The following is a 15,471-nucleotide window of genomic DNA, read 5'->3' on the forward strand; positions in this document are numbered from 1 at the left end:
TTTAAATTAATAGAGACTGAATATTGACACAGTCCTTCTGACTAAATACAGCTTGTCATTAACCTCTCAAAATCTGCTGGGTTTACACTGTAAAGGTCATCATGTATCTGCTAAATATGAATAATGCAGACTTAGATTTGCTACCACGCCTCCTTCTCTTTTCCTTCATTGCTGCTCTTACCGTGACTCACAAGCTCCATCATGTGGTCTTTAAAAACCCCTCACTGTACGTTCAAACTCCATTATTGTTTTGTAGGTTATGTGGACATGATGACAAATAGCTGGCATTTTTATAAATCCATGTGGAAAAGAAACTTCCTTAATAATTAATAGAAATGGAATAAAAAACAAAAATTGACCAGTTATGTGCTCTACCTGTGGTCGAGGATGTTAAATGACATCAGTATTATAAAAAGTTGTTTCCTTTTTGTGACTATGGGCAAAAACACAGCAGATTTTGGTATTTTTGTTGTTGATTTACTTGTGTGTATTGAGATAAACCATTTACTCAGACTGACAGATGCTGGATACCACTAATGTGTATTCTCTTACATATTCTTCATGGTATTCCTCATATTTCTTCTTCTTCATCATCCCATTTGACAGGAACTTCTGGCTTTCTGCATCGTCATTATCATCCAGGAATTGGCTGCAACGACCAAGAAAAGTGTACGTTAGTAAGTTAGTACGTTTTTGTGTTCTATCTTGTGAACTGTCCTCCTGCCATCAGCTGTAGTATTTGTTTTCAAGCGCAACTCATTGGCGTCTTTGCTGGTCGTTTGAGGTCATTTGGTCACGTCAGAGTCTTTAGTTGACACAGCGTGTAAAAAATTAACTCTTGTTACTTCAAAGCAGCCAGCAGCCCCTGTCATTCACCTGAAGTCACACCAGCTTTAATAATTAATCACTTACTAGATGCCCTGAAGTAAAACCAGCACCCCAATTAGACAAGCAGCCTAAATAATTCATTCCAAATTAACACTTGAGACTGTGACAAATGATCCTTTACACCCTGACAAAGACTTTGTTCTCATGCAATTTAGCAGGTTACTGGGAGACCTGCTAAGAAATCTACAGAAATGTAGGTGGGTAGTGTTTTTAGTACATCAAAGTTTACAAAAGTCCAAAGAAGCTTTAAGTCTACACAGTAATTGACAATGAAGGGACAGAACTTCTTGGCTGCCAACCTGTTGATGGTGGCCTTCTCAGAGTCGATGGGCTCTGTGTAGCGGTCATCCAGACTGTCGGTGCTGTCATCATCAGCCTCCGTGGAGACTTTCCTAAGCTCCATGCGATCCACAACTCCAGGCATTATTGTTCAAACAGGAGGTCGAGAAGCGGAGAAATTCAGTTTTCAGGATTTTCAGAGTGTAGATTTCAGGGCGCTTCTTTTACAACCTCAGATAAAGGAAAAGTCCTAAAAAGCAAAGAGGAAACACAAAGGAAAAGACCATGTGATTAAAATAGTTTTGTAGACAGCAGACTTTCCCCCCGCTCTTAAAATACTCAAGTTTACCACAGGAATTGTACACAACAGCTGATTACAGGTCTGCATACCCGTATATTGTCGATGTCTTATCAGTGTCCTGCAGAGGCTGTTGGCCTTGATGAACACTTTGCAGTGAAATGGAGCTCTCTACACAGCAAACCATTTCCTGGAATCAAAGGACTTTCTGATATATCACTTTGAAGAGGAAAACCGGGAGATGAGTCAAATTGGTGCCTCTCAAACAGTTTCGCCTGCACCAGGAGGACTGTTTGGTTTGTTACCGTTTACACCAAACCATCAGTTGTGTTAAAAGCTACAGTACCATTCAAAAGTCTGGGGTCACTTAAAAATGTCCTTATTTCTGAAAGAAAAGCAGTTTCAGTGACAATAACAAATCCAGTCCAGACATTGTTAATGTGGTAAATGACTATTCTAGCTGGAAACAGCTGATTTTTAATGGAATATCTCCATAGGGATACAGAGGAACATTTCCAGCAACCATCACTCCTGTGTTCTAATGCTACGTTGTGTTAGCTAATGGTGTTGAAAGGCTCATTGATGATTAGAAAACCCTTGTGCAATTATGTTAGCACATGAATAAAAGTGGGAGTTTTCACGGAAAACATGAAATTGTCTGGGTGACTCCAAACTTTTGAATAGTACTGTGTATTCCCAAGATTACCCACTTAGTAATGTCTATTAAAATCCAAAATTCATCCAATCCAATCCAAAATTATGTCACAAGTCTCTTTTATCTGTAGGAAGACATTACAAGTGTCAACGCACATGAAGATTACTGACTGGAGTTAAGTAGACAAACATTAGAACCAGGTCAGGGATGAAACAGGTTTCAAGATGCCGCCTGACCACCTCCATCAACAGCTGATTGTTGATCTGATTTACTCGGCCTTGCCAACTACCATTAAAGAATAAAATCTGACACACCACACAGGGGCACACACTTCTATTTCCCATTAGTATTCATCATGAAGTTATGTAAGAAGCAGGTCAAAGCCAGTGAATGAAGCCTCCATGATTATAAATGTAACTAACAGAAAAATGATTTACAGTCACCCACACAAAGAGCTCTTTGACTGGGCTGGAAGAAAAGATCCCAAGAGGTATTCACTGACAAAAAACCCAAAGAGAAAACACGAACCGTGGCAACAAGTACACAACCACAACACAGTTGTTACTCACATTGCTAGACACATGAAGAAGGGACAGACCAGACATTCTCTTTCGTTTTAAAGTGTTTACAGGAGTAATAATGTGCAGTTGAGTTGCTTTAAAACTGGACCAGAACCAGAACATGTTTTGATACAAAGTTAAAGGAGCAGTTTGGCATTTTGCTTTCTTTTTGAGAAGGTCAATGCAACTCTCATGTCTGTACATCATATCTGAAGCTTAGCATGAAGAGGAGACGAGGGAGGGGAAAACAGCTAGTCTAGAAGTGCTGTTGGGCATGTTATATTACCTACCCAAGCAAGCTAAAGCTCCTCCCTTTCTCCCTTCTTGATGCTAAGCTAAGCTAACCCCATACAGTGGTACCCATTTTGACACTTAACTCTCTGAATCTCAAAACCTACCAGCAAGTTTGAAAGGCACGTTTTCTTTGAAAAAACGACCTAAATTACACCATTTATTAGAGCCAGAAACAGATATATAGTGATATCTTATTCTACATTTACAATTGTGCTAAAAAATAAACCCATTGCTGTAACAAGATTCTGTTAAAAAAAATTTAAAATTCTGCACTCCTCTATATAATCAAAAAGCCACTAGTGACTCAGCTGTAACAAATGGTCATTTAACAAAAATTCTGGGACTTTTCGGCTGAACTGCAGGCAATGTTTACACATAGCAAAGATTCAGAGGTTTATCTCTTGACCAGCTATCCAATGAGTGCATTTCCCAAAATGTTGAGCCAGTTCAGTAAATAAAGCGGCATTTCCCCCCCTGGATATTCCTTTAATAGAGTTTAAATTTATATACTTGCTGCTCCTCATGTTAGCATGTTGAAATGGAATATGTAGCCTGTTCAATGTGCCGTTGTTTACTAGCGCTGCAGGCTAACTGTGCTATCAAACCACTGGTGAACATGTTACTGGATGTTTGTCACTGGTGGCCAATGTTGGCAAACCAATTTCTTTCCTGCAAATCAGCCACAAGTTTGTCACAAATCTGTCATAAAAATGTAGTTTAAAGTTCGAGTTAATTACTAACAGCTGAGGCATGTGGAGCGTTCATATGACAAGTTACAGGTTACATATTTTGTACAAAAACTGTCTGCTTGATAGCTAAAAATGTGGTACTCGTTCTTTTGGGTCTGGTTTGGTAAACTGTGTAAAATATTTGACTGTCTATTAGTTAAATGTGAAACTAAGTTCAGCAGCTAATTGTTAACTGTGCCCGTTTGCCACATGATGCTAGCGGTGTATCATACAGTCAGTTTTTGGTTGAAAACGACACTTTAAAAGTAGCATGAGAGAACCAGAACAGGAGATCTGGTAAACAACAACCAAACCAAAACAGATGTTTATATGGTACTCATATTTTTTCTGAACAATACCTGGCGCAACAATTTCTTTCAGGGTTTAATAAAATTCAATCTTATCTCATCTTGTCTTATCTTATTTATCTTATCTTTGTTGGGCTGCAAATGACCATTATTTTCATTGTTAATTATCCTGTCAATTATTTTATTGATTACTCTATTAGTTGTTTGGTCTGTAAACTGTAATAAAATGGTGAAAAATCTTGATAATTTTTTATATTTTTTTTTCCAAAGCCTAAGATGACATCCTAAAATGTCTTCTTTTGTCTACAACTCATAATAATATTCATATTTAGGAAAATTGAATCAGAATGCACCAACATTGTTTTTCTTAAAGAAAATATTTCTGTTTTACTGATTAATCGGTTATGAAAATAATTGATGAATAATTCAATGCAGCTCTAATGTATGGTTTTCTATGTGGTTGACATGTAAACAGTATAGTAGTGCTGAGGTGGAACAGTTTTATATACAACTGGATAGTTTCATCTGTAACACTGCATACCGTGTTCTGATCATCGCATTTTTTTGTAAAACCTTTGATACTACAAGTAACTATGGCTGATAAATGAAGGCAGCAAATTAAAATGTAGTATTACTAGTAAAGTGTAGTATTTAAGTGTTTGCCACACAGAAACACTCAGTTTAAAGCTGGTAAAAATACAAGTAGGTGTTAGTTAAGCAACAGTTTCAGTAAGGGAAGTAGTTGAGCAGCCGGGTCTTTGCATCATAATGTGAAGAGGTGTTTACAGTCAACATGGCACCATGCATCAGCATAAAACTTCCCATTTTATAACAAGGACTTAGGTGATCTCTCCACCCCGACTCCCAGCTGTCTGATGCAGGCCGACCAACAAGATGAGGCCTTCTTTCAACTGATGCTGGTGTCACCTACAGGCTGTTGTTCTTCCTGTGATCTTGCTCTTGCGGAAGTAAAACCTGATATCTATGAGCCAAAGAAGACTAAGTGGCTACATTACCATTAACAACCATATCACACACACCGGTGCACCTAATCTCCCGACGTCGCTCTCCGCTGTGAGGCGAGAGCGAAGCGGGAGAACAGTTTTCGCTTTCCACAGCCAAGAGGATTAACCTGTCTGACTGGGTTAACTTCACATGTTGTCACAACCGTAACCTTATAGAAGCACACGTTTGGAAGTGTGTCATGCAGTGCATAGCAGCGCCTGGCTCTGATGTAGTATCAGACACACATAACACGATGAACTGCATTTTACGCATGCACATCATGGATGTTAATGTTCCTAAACTGGGGAAACACGTTTGCAGTTAGCAGCACAGCTGTAAAGGTGGACTATTGAGGATTCCCTGGGGAAAAATAACATATAAAAACACTGAAAAAGAGAAAAAAGTGACAAGTAACACTGCAGCATGAGTGATGATATGTTAATACTCTGCATCCCAAATACCTTTCAAGTGGCATGAGAGTTTGGGTCCCTTGTGTCCTCAGGGGGTCTTAACTGCTTTGACACTTGTGTTTACAGCTGTTCATTTTAATGCTAAACGTGTGATTTAAGACAGCACTACACTTCTGCAGAAAAAAATAGTTCTACTGTGTGTTTTAAGGATGGGTTGATGGACTGTCTGATAAAATTAGTACTTATCAGTTGGTTGCCCCGTCACAGATTTTTATCAAGCATGCAGATAAAGTCATGGTAACTTCAGAAATTCAAAAAAAGGAAACTGCAACCAAAATTATCCAACATGTTTCAACATGTTAGTAGCTAAAATATGACAGTGCAGCAAACTGTTGAGCTTTGCTCTCAGTCAACAAGTATGGGGCCAAATAATCACACAGCTGTTTTTTTTTTACTTTTTCACAGAATATCAACTACAGTTTCTACTCTGCACAACTGCCGTGCAGTCAAAATTAACCGTTTTGATGCAGAAAAAATTTTAAAAACAAAAAAACACACTGATTTTTTCTCCAGTTTTGAAATTTAGCATGTTGTTTAAAAATAGAATAACACTTGCTTTAAGAAATATCCTTCATATAGAAGTTTCAACTACCTCATCTATACTCCACCCAAACAGACTCTTGCATCAGCCACCTCTGAAATCCCTTCCAGCAAAGCACAGTGCAGAAACTACTCTGCATGACTTATGACTACAGCAACTGTGTGCTCTTTAAACACACCATGCTGCAGCCAGCAAAATGATATCAATCCTTCAAAATGCCACATTTCACAGATGAAATTCCTCAAAAACAAATATCACCACTTTTAGCCAGTTTTCTAAATGTGTAACGGAATTGCCTGCACAGTATGACCCACATTTATCAAGCAAAACAAGAACGCTCACTTACTGCAAAGTTCCTGAAAGGGCTGCAGAGAAGGTTCCCTTTTTCGGCTTTTTCAGTAAATTTATTTACTAAACAGGAAAGACAGGTGACAGACAAGTGAGTGGATGAGGAGCTGTGGCTCTTTTGTAACTCAGGTAAGAAATCAGGCTTTTAAAAGGGAGGAGGGAGGGCCTCTGTCAGCCAATCAGGACAGACATTGTTTGATCAGGCTCCTCCTGTTTTTGGGCAGACATAAGCAGGGTCTTAACCCCTGCACCCCCCTCAAATCCAACCCCAACACACACACACACATACACACACAGAAAGCAGCAATAAGGCCAGAACAGGGACAACACTAATAGATGTATAGATGTGTGTATATATGTGTGTAGAGGGAGTGACAGATCAATAAACAGAACACTTTCACTGCGTTCACCACCATCAGACTGAAGACATCAGCGCCAACGCTGTCAAATACCCACAGTCGCTTCGAGACGTGATCACATGACATGCCACATGATCAGTCTGACTCTGAGCTAGATTTCTACAGGCCTGGCACATATGAACTGATGAGGCTGAGGTCATTCAGAGCCACTGACTGACCACGAGAGGACTGGTGGACTCATCACACACTCCTCCCACGCCTAAAACAACTGGTGCTATCTTCATTCATTGACTCTTCCTTGCCTGTGCCAACCAACACACACACACACACACACACACACACACACACACACACACACACACACACACACACACACACACACACACGCGCAATGGCTTTCACATGCAGCTGCACTCGCTGGCATCCAGATGCCCAGACAAGTGATTGCTGGTTGTTTTAGGGGTGGGCTGTGCCGGCAGTCGACCAATCAGAGGACGCCGTTGTCGGGATGTCACTGTGCCCAGGGTCATGTTCATGTCAAGGTTGAGGTTTTATCTCCGTTCACTTTGTAATACTGTCCAAACGGAAGCGCACACACACTCAGACACGGGACATGTGAGGAACAAACTGCAGCATCATTTTATTCCTCTAATGAGTGAGCAGCCTAGAAACTATGAACTCTGTGAACTGAGTTATGAAAAATTCTCAGTTTTTTCTCAACTCCCAGCAGAACAATCCTTCATCTGGGGTTAAAACATGAAAAGATGCTCAATTAAAGGATCCAAATGTTGAAATGATACACTTACTGAGCAGCCTTGGTGGAGTACTGCACTCTCTGAGTGCTTTTCTTGTTGTTTGGGCTACAAATGTTAGAAAATGGTGAAAAATGTTGATTACTTTTGCCCAAAGTCCAAGATAGCATCCTCAAAAGTCTTGTTTTGTCCACAACCTAAATATTTTCAGTTTCATTTCAAAGAGGAGGAAAGAAACCAGAAACCATTTACATTTTTAAAGTGGTAATCAGAGAATTTAGACTTTTTTTCTTAAAAAATGGCCCAATCATATCAACACAACTGACTTTTGACTCAAATAACTTTGGTGTATTTCAGTTGTATTGGGACTTTAATACAGCAAGATGAATAGATTTTTGCTGAACAGCAGCTGTGGCCTCAAGTGACAATTATGGGCTGGTGGCAGTTGTTAGAACCTCTGGTAACAGCAGCACAAAATTAAGATCAATTAAAGTCAGTGAAATGAAATTTTCTGGTGAAGGTGGAGAAAAAGCAGGCAGCCTTTCTTTGAGTCTAGTTGTGTCAGTACTGGTAATCTTGGAGAAAACAGAGGCAACAAGTAAAAGCTAAATTCCCACAAGCAGTGAACCCCTCACCACCCTGTGTGGCTGCAGGGACATTCCTTAAATGGCATCGCAAGTCCTTGAAGTGTGTGTGTGGGGCTTCACATGCACACTCGGCCAATCACCTGTGACTAGAAAGCTGTCTATGGGCCAATCCCATGGCAGTGCTCACATTTGATGTCAACTGTATCTCACACACAAACAAACAAAAAGACATTCTAAGTATCCAGTTGAAGCAAAGACAGACTGATATCTCCATCATATAGTTCACTACTGTTCAAAAGTTTGGACTCACTTACTCACTCGGAGCAACTTTTTTCAATGAAGATAACATTAAATGAATCATAAATACAGCCTAGACATTGTTAATGTGGTAAATGACTATTCTAGCTGGAAACAGCTGATTTTTAATGGAATATCTCCATAGAGGTACAGAGGAACATTTCCAGCAACCATCATTCCTGTGTTCTAATGCTACATTGTGTTAGTTAATGGTGTTGAAAGGATAATTGATGATTAGAAAACCCTTGTGCAGTTATGTTAGCACATGAATAAAAGTGTGAGCTTTTGTAGAAAACATGAAATTGTCTGGGTGACCCCAAACTTTTGAATGGTGGTGTATATTGTCAGTAGTTTCATCAACCATGTACAACCAGGAGTGAAATGATTTGAAGATATGATTTGTATCAATCCGATCTGACCCTGTAATATGTAAAGCAAAAACCTAAAGGGCTTGACACCCAATTCTACACATACAAAGATATGTGTTCTTTCAAAAAGTACAATCTGTGAAATCTGTTCAGGTCTTCTGTGGCTCTGTAGGAAACTTCCCAAAGTATGACAAACTAGCCCCGATGAAGTCATGCTGGAGAGTTTGAAAAATGGACATTTATCAATCAAGAAAGGTGCTGCTAAGTTGCATTAAGGGAATTGCAGAATTCTGGATATTTGGAGCTTCACCCCTGTTTGAAAGCAAAAATCAAGATAGCTCAACCTCCACACATTTCTCAGTGTGCAATACAATATTACTGGATTCACATTTAAATTGAAATTCAAACCATTTTCCTCTATTTTGGTGCCATGTCTTCCCCCAGACAATACTAAACCAGAGTGTATGGCTCAGCAGGCATTAAAAACAATGTTGTGTAGCTTATTGGTCAGATTATATAAAAACCAACACAAATAATGAAAAAGAAACTTCATTTATCTACTGATGACTCCATGCAGAACTGGACACAAGCTTCCCAACCCTGTTTTCTTCTGACTGTTTCCAGTAAATGTTGACCGTTGCCGTGCAATGTACCCACCTCTCTCTGCCATGTTCATGAACCTTCTGCTAATAGACATTTTGGGAAAACTTTGCCCATTTTACTGGAAGAGCCCACCTACTGCTGGAACTTCCCATTATATCTGGACTGCTTTCTAAAGTTTCTACTTATTGGTTTCACTTTGACACAGGCTTTGCTCAATAAGAGGTGAGGTAACACTATTTGGTTATTTCACTATATTTCAGTGTGTTGCTGTTGGTTACACCTCCATGTTCCTTGGTTTAACCATAAAACATCCTGGTGCTGCTGGACCTCTTCCTCTCTCTGGCTCATTTCCATTGACTAGCTTTTCTGACGAGGATGTGTGAGTGTGGTCTGTAGCGAGAGAATAACAGTGTGTTGGCATCAGCCTGTAAACAAGAGGTTGTATGGGGACGTTTCTGTCACGCATCAAAGGGTTATTAACCTCCACTTTGGAGCAAACATCTCCACTGTGACATCATGTACCTTCACTTGTCCACCTCGCGTCCTGATGGTCCAAACAACTCCGCCAGCGATCGTTACTAGCTGAAATTTGAAGGCCTCTAAATAAAGCCTCTACCTCTCAACCACATGTGACTGGGTGCAAATACCAAACACATTCTGCTAATAAATCACAGACCAGATGACATCCAATATCTGGACAAAGACAAAATAAGAGACAAAGTCTAAAATGCCCAAAAGACAAGTGAAGAAGGAAACATGAATTTCTTATATTAGAAATGCATCAAACTCTTTCAGATAATCTAAATGGGCCTCTCTAAGAATTTCACAGGTCCGCAGCAGCAGATATTTCTGTCCCCTGCGTGTAAAATCTATCATCTCTGTGAACTTGTTTGCAAGTAGGACACTGCTATATGATGTAACATACATCATATGACACATTTATTTGTAGAAAGAGACTTCACACTTGTTTTTCTCCATTCAAGAGAGGCCTCTGGATGTTCGCATTACGACTATCTGAGTTCATATCAAAAACACAATACAACATACACTACTGTTGAAAAGTTTGGGGTCACTTAGAAATGTCCTTATATCTGAAAGAAAGGCAGTTTTTTTCAATGAAGATAACATTAAATGAATGATAAATACAGTGTAGACATTGTTAATGTGGTAAATGACTATTCTAGCTGGAAACAGCTGATTTTTAATGGAATATCTCCATAGAGGTACAGAGGAACATTTCCAGCAACCATCACTCCTGTGTTCTAATGTTACATTGTGTTAGTTAATGGTGTTGAAAGGCTAATTGATGATTAGAAAACCCTTGTGCAGTTATGTTAGCACATGAATGAAAGTGTGAGTTTTCATGGAAAACATGAAATTGTCTGGGTGACCGCAAACTTTTGAAGGGTAGTGTATGTGAGTTTTGTGTTTTAGCTGTGTCTAAAACAGAAAAGATGACTAAAATACAACATGTACTTTGCAGCATGTTCATGAATCAGTGTTTTCAGAGTAAATGGAAAGTAATTTGGGCCTGCCTTCTTCATGCTGACTCAGTCACACAAATTAGCCCACGTCACGGGAGCTGCAAATTGCAACCACAGTCCTCCACTGGAGGCCACAAAGCCACTGTAATGAGGCTGTTTGGACATTTAACTGTGGCTGTTAAAGAGAAACTGAAGTGGCTGCTTCATACTTAAATAAGTAGCCTGCTGACCACTCCACTTGAAATTATTAAATGGGCAAAAACTAACAGTCACGAATAACCACAAATTATTTGCAGAACTGCTTTGAACTAAATAAACATCAATAATGTGAATATCATGTTTCATTTGAGGAATAAAATCTGTCCTGGGAGATAGAAAGAGAGAGAGCTGGATCTCAGTCAATAAAACCCTGTACTTTTCTTTCAATGTATATTTCTTTAAAAATGAAACTACAGCCAGGAGACATTTAGCTTAGCTTAGCATAAAGACTGAAAGCAGAGGGAATCATCTAGCCAGGCACTACCCTAAGAATATTCCAGAACATCTTGATTTCTCCAATCAACAGAGTATCTCTCTATATCTTTATAGAAATATTCAGCCAACAAAAGCCACATTGAGGGACTCAGTGTCTACATAAAGTTTTAGGGAGTCTTTTTTCATTTCTTTCTGCAGAAGTGCTGCTTTCTGGAGGTTCTGAAGCTTTCAGGGTGAAACTTGCAGCACTGAGTGCTGTTGATGTGTCCAGAACTCTAGAAATTTCCACATTTTGAAAACCTGCAGCGGAGAAGGTCTACCTAAAACCTCACTGAAGTTGTTCTGCATGACCTTGTCAAGAAAAATTACACACGAACAAAGTTTTTAAAATAACAGCTTGAGCATTCTGTCTAATCTGCAGTGCAAATGGAGAACAAACAGCTAAAGGAACCTTTCATTTCCCTTGAAAGTTTCCTGGACTAAAGCTTCTTTTCGATTAGAGCAAGAAACTACTCCTCTAAGTGCCTCATCTCTGAAGTAAGAGGGGTAAAAGCAACGAAGCCATCGTGCAGCTGCAAATTGTTATGATATCCAACCCAATGAACAGCTACTAGTGAAGTGTGTCATGTAGGACAGATGTAAGGCTGCTGGTTCATTCAGTGTTACATTCACTTGTGGCTACAGAAACACAGCCACACCAGAGAGCTGAGAGCCACACATTGCTCCTCCAGATCAGCCATTTTCGCTGTACTTTCACCGGGGAGGAATTTATTATATGTAGCATGTTGAGACAACTCCCTCTTATAGATTTTCGCTTGTCACACTGCAGTCATACATTTTACATGTTGACAGCATGTGGATGGATTATCAGGCTTGGCAGGGGTCCATTAACATCTGGTTCAAAGAAACCCAGAGGTTATTTTTGTACTCAAGCTAAAGCTGAAAAACACAAACACATATTTGAGGTTTCCACTTAAAACCACCATTTTTTATACATCAATTTAACATCATTTAACTAAAAAATTCTCAGATTTTGGACTACATTTCTAGGAGATGATAGTGGTCATAAAGTACAGCTCTACAGTTCAATAAAGGCTAATATTCAGCTGCACATTTCTGAGTCAAGTTTATTTTCAGGTCCTGTAGGCACCAACAGTATGATGTTGTAATATTGTATTCACAGTTTACAATCTATGGTATGTTAATATTAAACAATCTACCCTACATATAGACTGGATTTTTTATTTTTTTTTTTACCACTTTTCACTACAATTTCTTTGATGTATTCTTTTAATTCAGGACTAATCATGCGGGTAGATCTAGACAAAATAAAGGTGGTCTTCGTTCTGCAATTAAAACTCATCTCATGCACACTACTGTTTAGGGTCATTTAGAAATATCAGTTTTTTTTTCAGTGAAGATAACATTAAATGAATGATAAATCCAGTATAGACATTGTTAATGTGCTAAATGACTATTCTAGGTGGAAACAACTGATTTTTAATGGAATATCTCCATAGAGGTACAGAGGAACATTTCCAGCAACCATCACTCCTGTGTTCTAATGCTACATTGTGTTAGCTAATGGTGTTGAAAGGCTGATTGATGATTAGAAAACCCTTGTGCAATTATGTTAGTACATGAATAAAAGTGTGAGTTTTCATGGAAAACATGAAATTGTCTGGTGACCCCAAACTTTTGAACAGTTGTGTATGGTGACATTAACATTTACAAACCCCTATATAAGCTGGAAAACATTGGAAACACAATACTTGTGCTAATTTTATTCCCTTGCTGTTGCAGTAAAGCATTCAGTCGACAAAGATGTTTGAACTCATGTCAGGTCATATTCCACAATCTGAACTGATGGACAACGTTGATCTATGTATCCTATGAAAGGAATGCAGCGTGTGTCTGTTGGTGGAGCTCCAACAGCTTGATTAATTTAATATGACACATGAGCACAAGAAGTGATACTCCTTGGATACATTACTGAGTCGGAGTGGACATTGTGTGCTCTGACGCTCCAGAGTAAGACAACACAGAGCCTCTCTGGAAGGCCTGAGATGTTCCAGAAAAAGTGCAGTGGCTGCTGGTAAGTTTACCTCAGCGTCTGACGCATTTTATCAGGTCTGGAACAAAAATGGGCATTTAACTGCTGGTAGCGCTTAAGTCAGCTTTATACTCCATCCAAAGTGGTTTTCGGCTGGTGGGGTAGCTTCACAAACCCCCTCCTCTCTTCAGCTGTCCAACACTGGATTAGGGGTTTCTAGTTGGCCCATTTCTGTAACTTCCTCACAGGCTTCAGTCAGTGATCAGCCAGCTGTACCAGGGATAGAGAACAGCCAGGGTTTCAACTTCTCTCATCTCATGTGAACATCCAAGTGCTTGACGTCAGCCTTTCACTGTGCCTCCCAGTGCTGTCATTAGAAACAACCATAAACACTTTCTGACGTGGCTGAACAGCACGTGGTAGAAACTAACAGGCTCTAATTGCTGTATACAGCTTCGCTGCTCAGGGTCATATATATGACGCATATACATACAGGCTATTTTAATGATCAACTACAGAACATTTCTTGTTTCTGATAACTGATTTAACCTATGATGAACCTGGTAACTAATAGCCTTGCATGCTGAAGCATCTTTTCTTGGAGAGCAGGCAGAAGATCTCAAAGTGCATTTGTCTTGGTCTCAATGACGATTTCTAGTTATGGAAAAAAACACATATTGACAAAAACTCTGTGCTGTGACGTGAAAGGCCTGTTAGCTTTGAGTAAACATCATTCTGGCCTTTAGTACGTAAACCGAGTGTGTCCTAACCTGCTGCAAACCTCGCAGACCACCTCTCTCTTCATCTTATCAGTTAGTATTGATCTGCCGGCTCATGTGTAATAATAATGACGGCAACATTGTGTTTTGTCACAATGTGTAATTCTTCTCAAGCTCAAGGTTTTGACCTTTACTCCAGCAGAAGGCTGGCTGATGAGTTCACATGAGGAGAGATTTGTTTTTCGTTTTTTGTAAACGACTTCAGTTTCGGTTTGACTGAAATTGAGCTAAAAGATTTTAAAAAGTTCCATCTGTGTAGTTTCCACCATGTGAACTGTAAACAAACATCTTCTATGTGTAATTTGAGAGCTGCAGCTTGTGCCGTTTTGTGAGTCACCTGTACAAAGATGTCACTGCTAGCCGCACACCTGAGATAGATTACTCATTTACGCAATAATCTGATCTCTTCTTGTTTTTTGGCTTGGCACCATGTTGAACACAAGTCATGTTCAACAAACCAAAACAAACACTTTGTACAGAACACGGTACTGTTTTAAGTCCGTTACTGAATAACAGTCAGGGTAACACACAAAACCCATCTGACTACTTGTTTAAAGATACTGCACCAACGTCATGTTTTTCTCACCCAAGTGACACATTTTTACATAATGTAATCAGGGCATACGGTGCTGAATTAGGAAGAACTGAAAGACACCTTTTCACATTATGTAAGCATGCATTGAAGTTTTAGGTCACTTTAATTACATGTGGTGGAACATAGGAGGCTATTTGCAGGACTTTTCAGTGAATTTGATGAACATTACTAGGAGGATCACTGTGGGAACATTCTTGTCAAATAGCAAATGTTTTTTCCAAGAAAAAGTACAGAGAAACAAACAACCTTTTTTGGGAAAACCTTAACTACTTTACATACCAGAGAGTCCTCAGTACTGAACTTTAAGTGTGAGGTCCTGTTTCCCCATCACAGGCTCACCTCTGTCTGTGTCTATTCTGTTCAGTGAGTGGCAGAAGAGCAGCACATTTGGTTGCCCACATGGCAGCTGACATAAGTGTGAATGAGCTGCACATGTACTAAGAGTGCTGCCAAGGAGCCAGAACGGAGGCTGTGCGCTGCATGAAAGGAAAAATAAGACATTCTGTTGCTTCTAACTCTTTCTCTCTGAGTGATCAGTTTACATGGAAGTGGAGCCAAATTCACACCACAGCCGGAGTCCTAGCTCGAGTGTTTGGTGGATCTTAGCAGTGCAGAGCAGCAGCTTGAAAGTGACTATTGGTTAACATGTAGTCTAAATGGAAAAAAAACCATACATTACCCATCAAAAGTTTGGGGTCACCCAGACAATTTCACATTTTCCATGAAAACTCACACTTTATTCATGT

The 15,471-nt window shown here is 39.5% G+C and overlaps 1 protein-coding gene across 2 annotated transcripts in view; it reads right to left on the reverse strand.

The window, feature by feature from the left end:
• Positions 1-15,471, reverse strand: part of slc38a4 (solute carrier family 38 member 4) — a 42,558-nt gene that overhangs the window by 22,027 nt on the left and 5,060 nt on the right. The window contains exons 1-3 of one of the 2 annotated variants that reach the window (XM_023290390.3): positions 6,373-6,526; positions 1,188-1,417; positions 553-649 (exon numbers count right to left, since the gene is read on the reverse strand). In XM_023290390.3, the coding sequence (XP_023146158.1) occupies positions 553-649; positions 1,188-1,312 (222 nt within the window). In that variant the 5' untranslated portion in view covers positions 1,313-1,417; positions 6,373-6,526. Of the gene's footprint in view, positions 1-552; positions 650-1,187; positions 1,418-6,372; positions 6,527-15,471 lie in introns of those variants that run through there. The other variant, XM_023290398.3, reaches the window with a different exon arrangement.

Source organism: Amphiprion ocellaris, chromosome 21 (genome assembly GCF_022539595.1).
Source record: "Amphiprion ocellaris isolate individual 3 ecotype Okinawa chromosome 21, ASM2253959v1, whole genome shotgun sequence".
Classification (NCBI taxonomy): Eukaryota; Metazoa; Chordata; class Actinopteri; family Pomacentridae; genus Amphiprion; species Amphiprion ocellaris.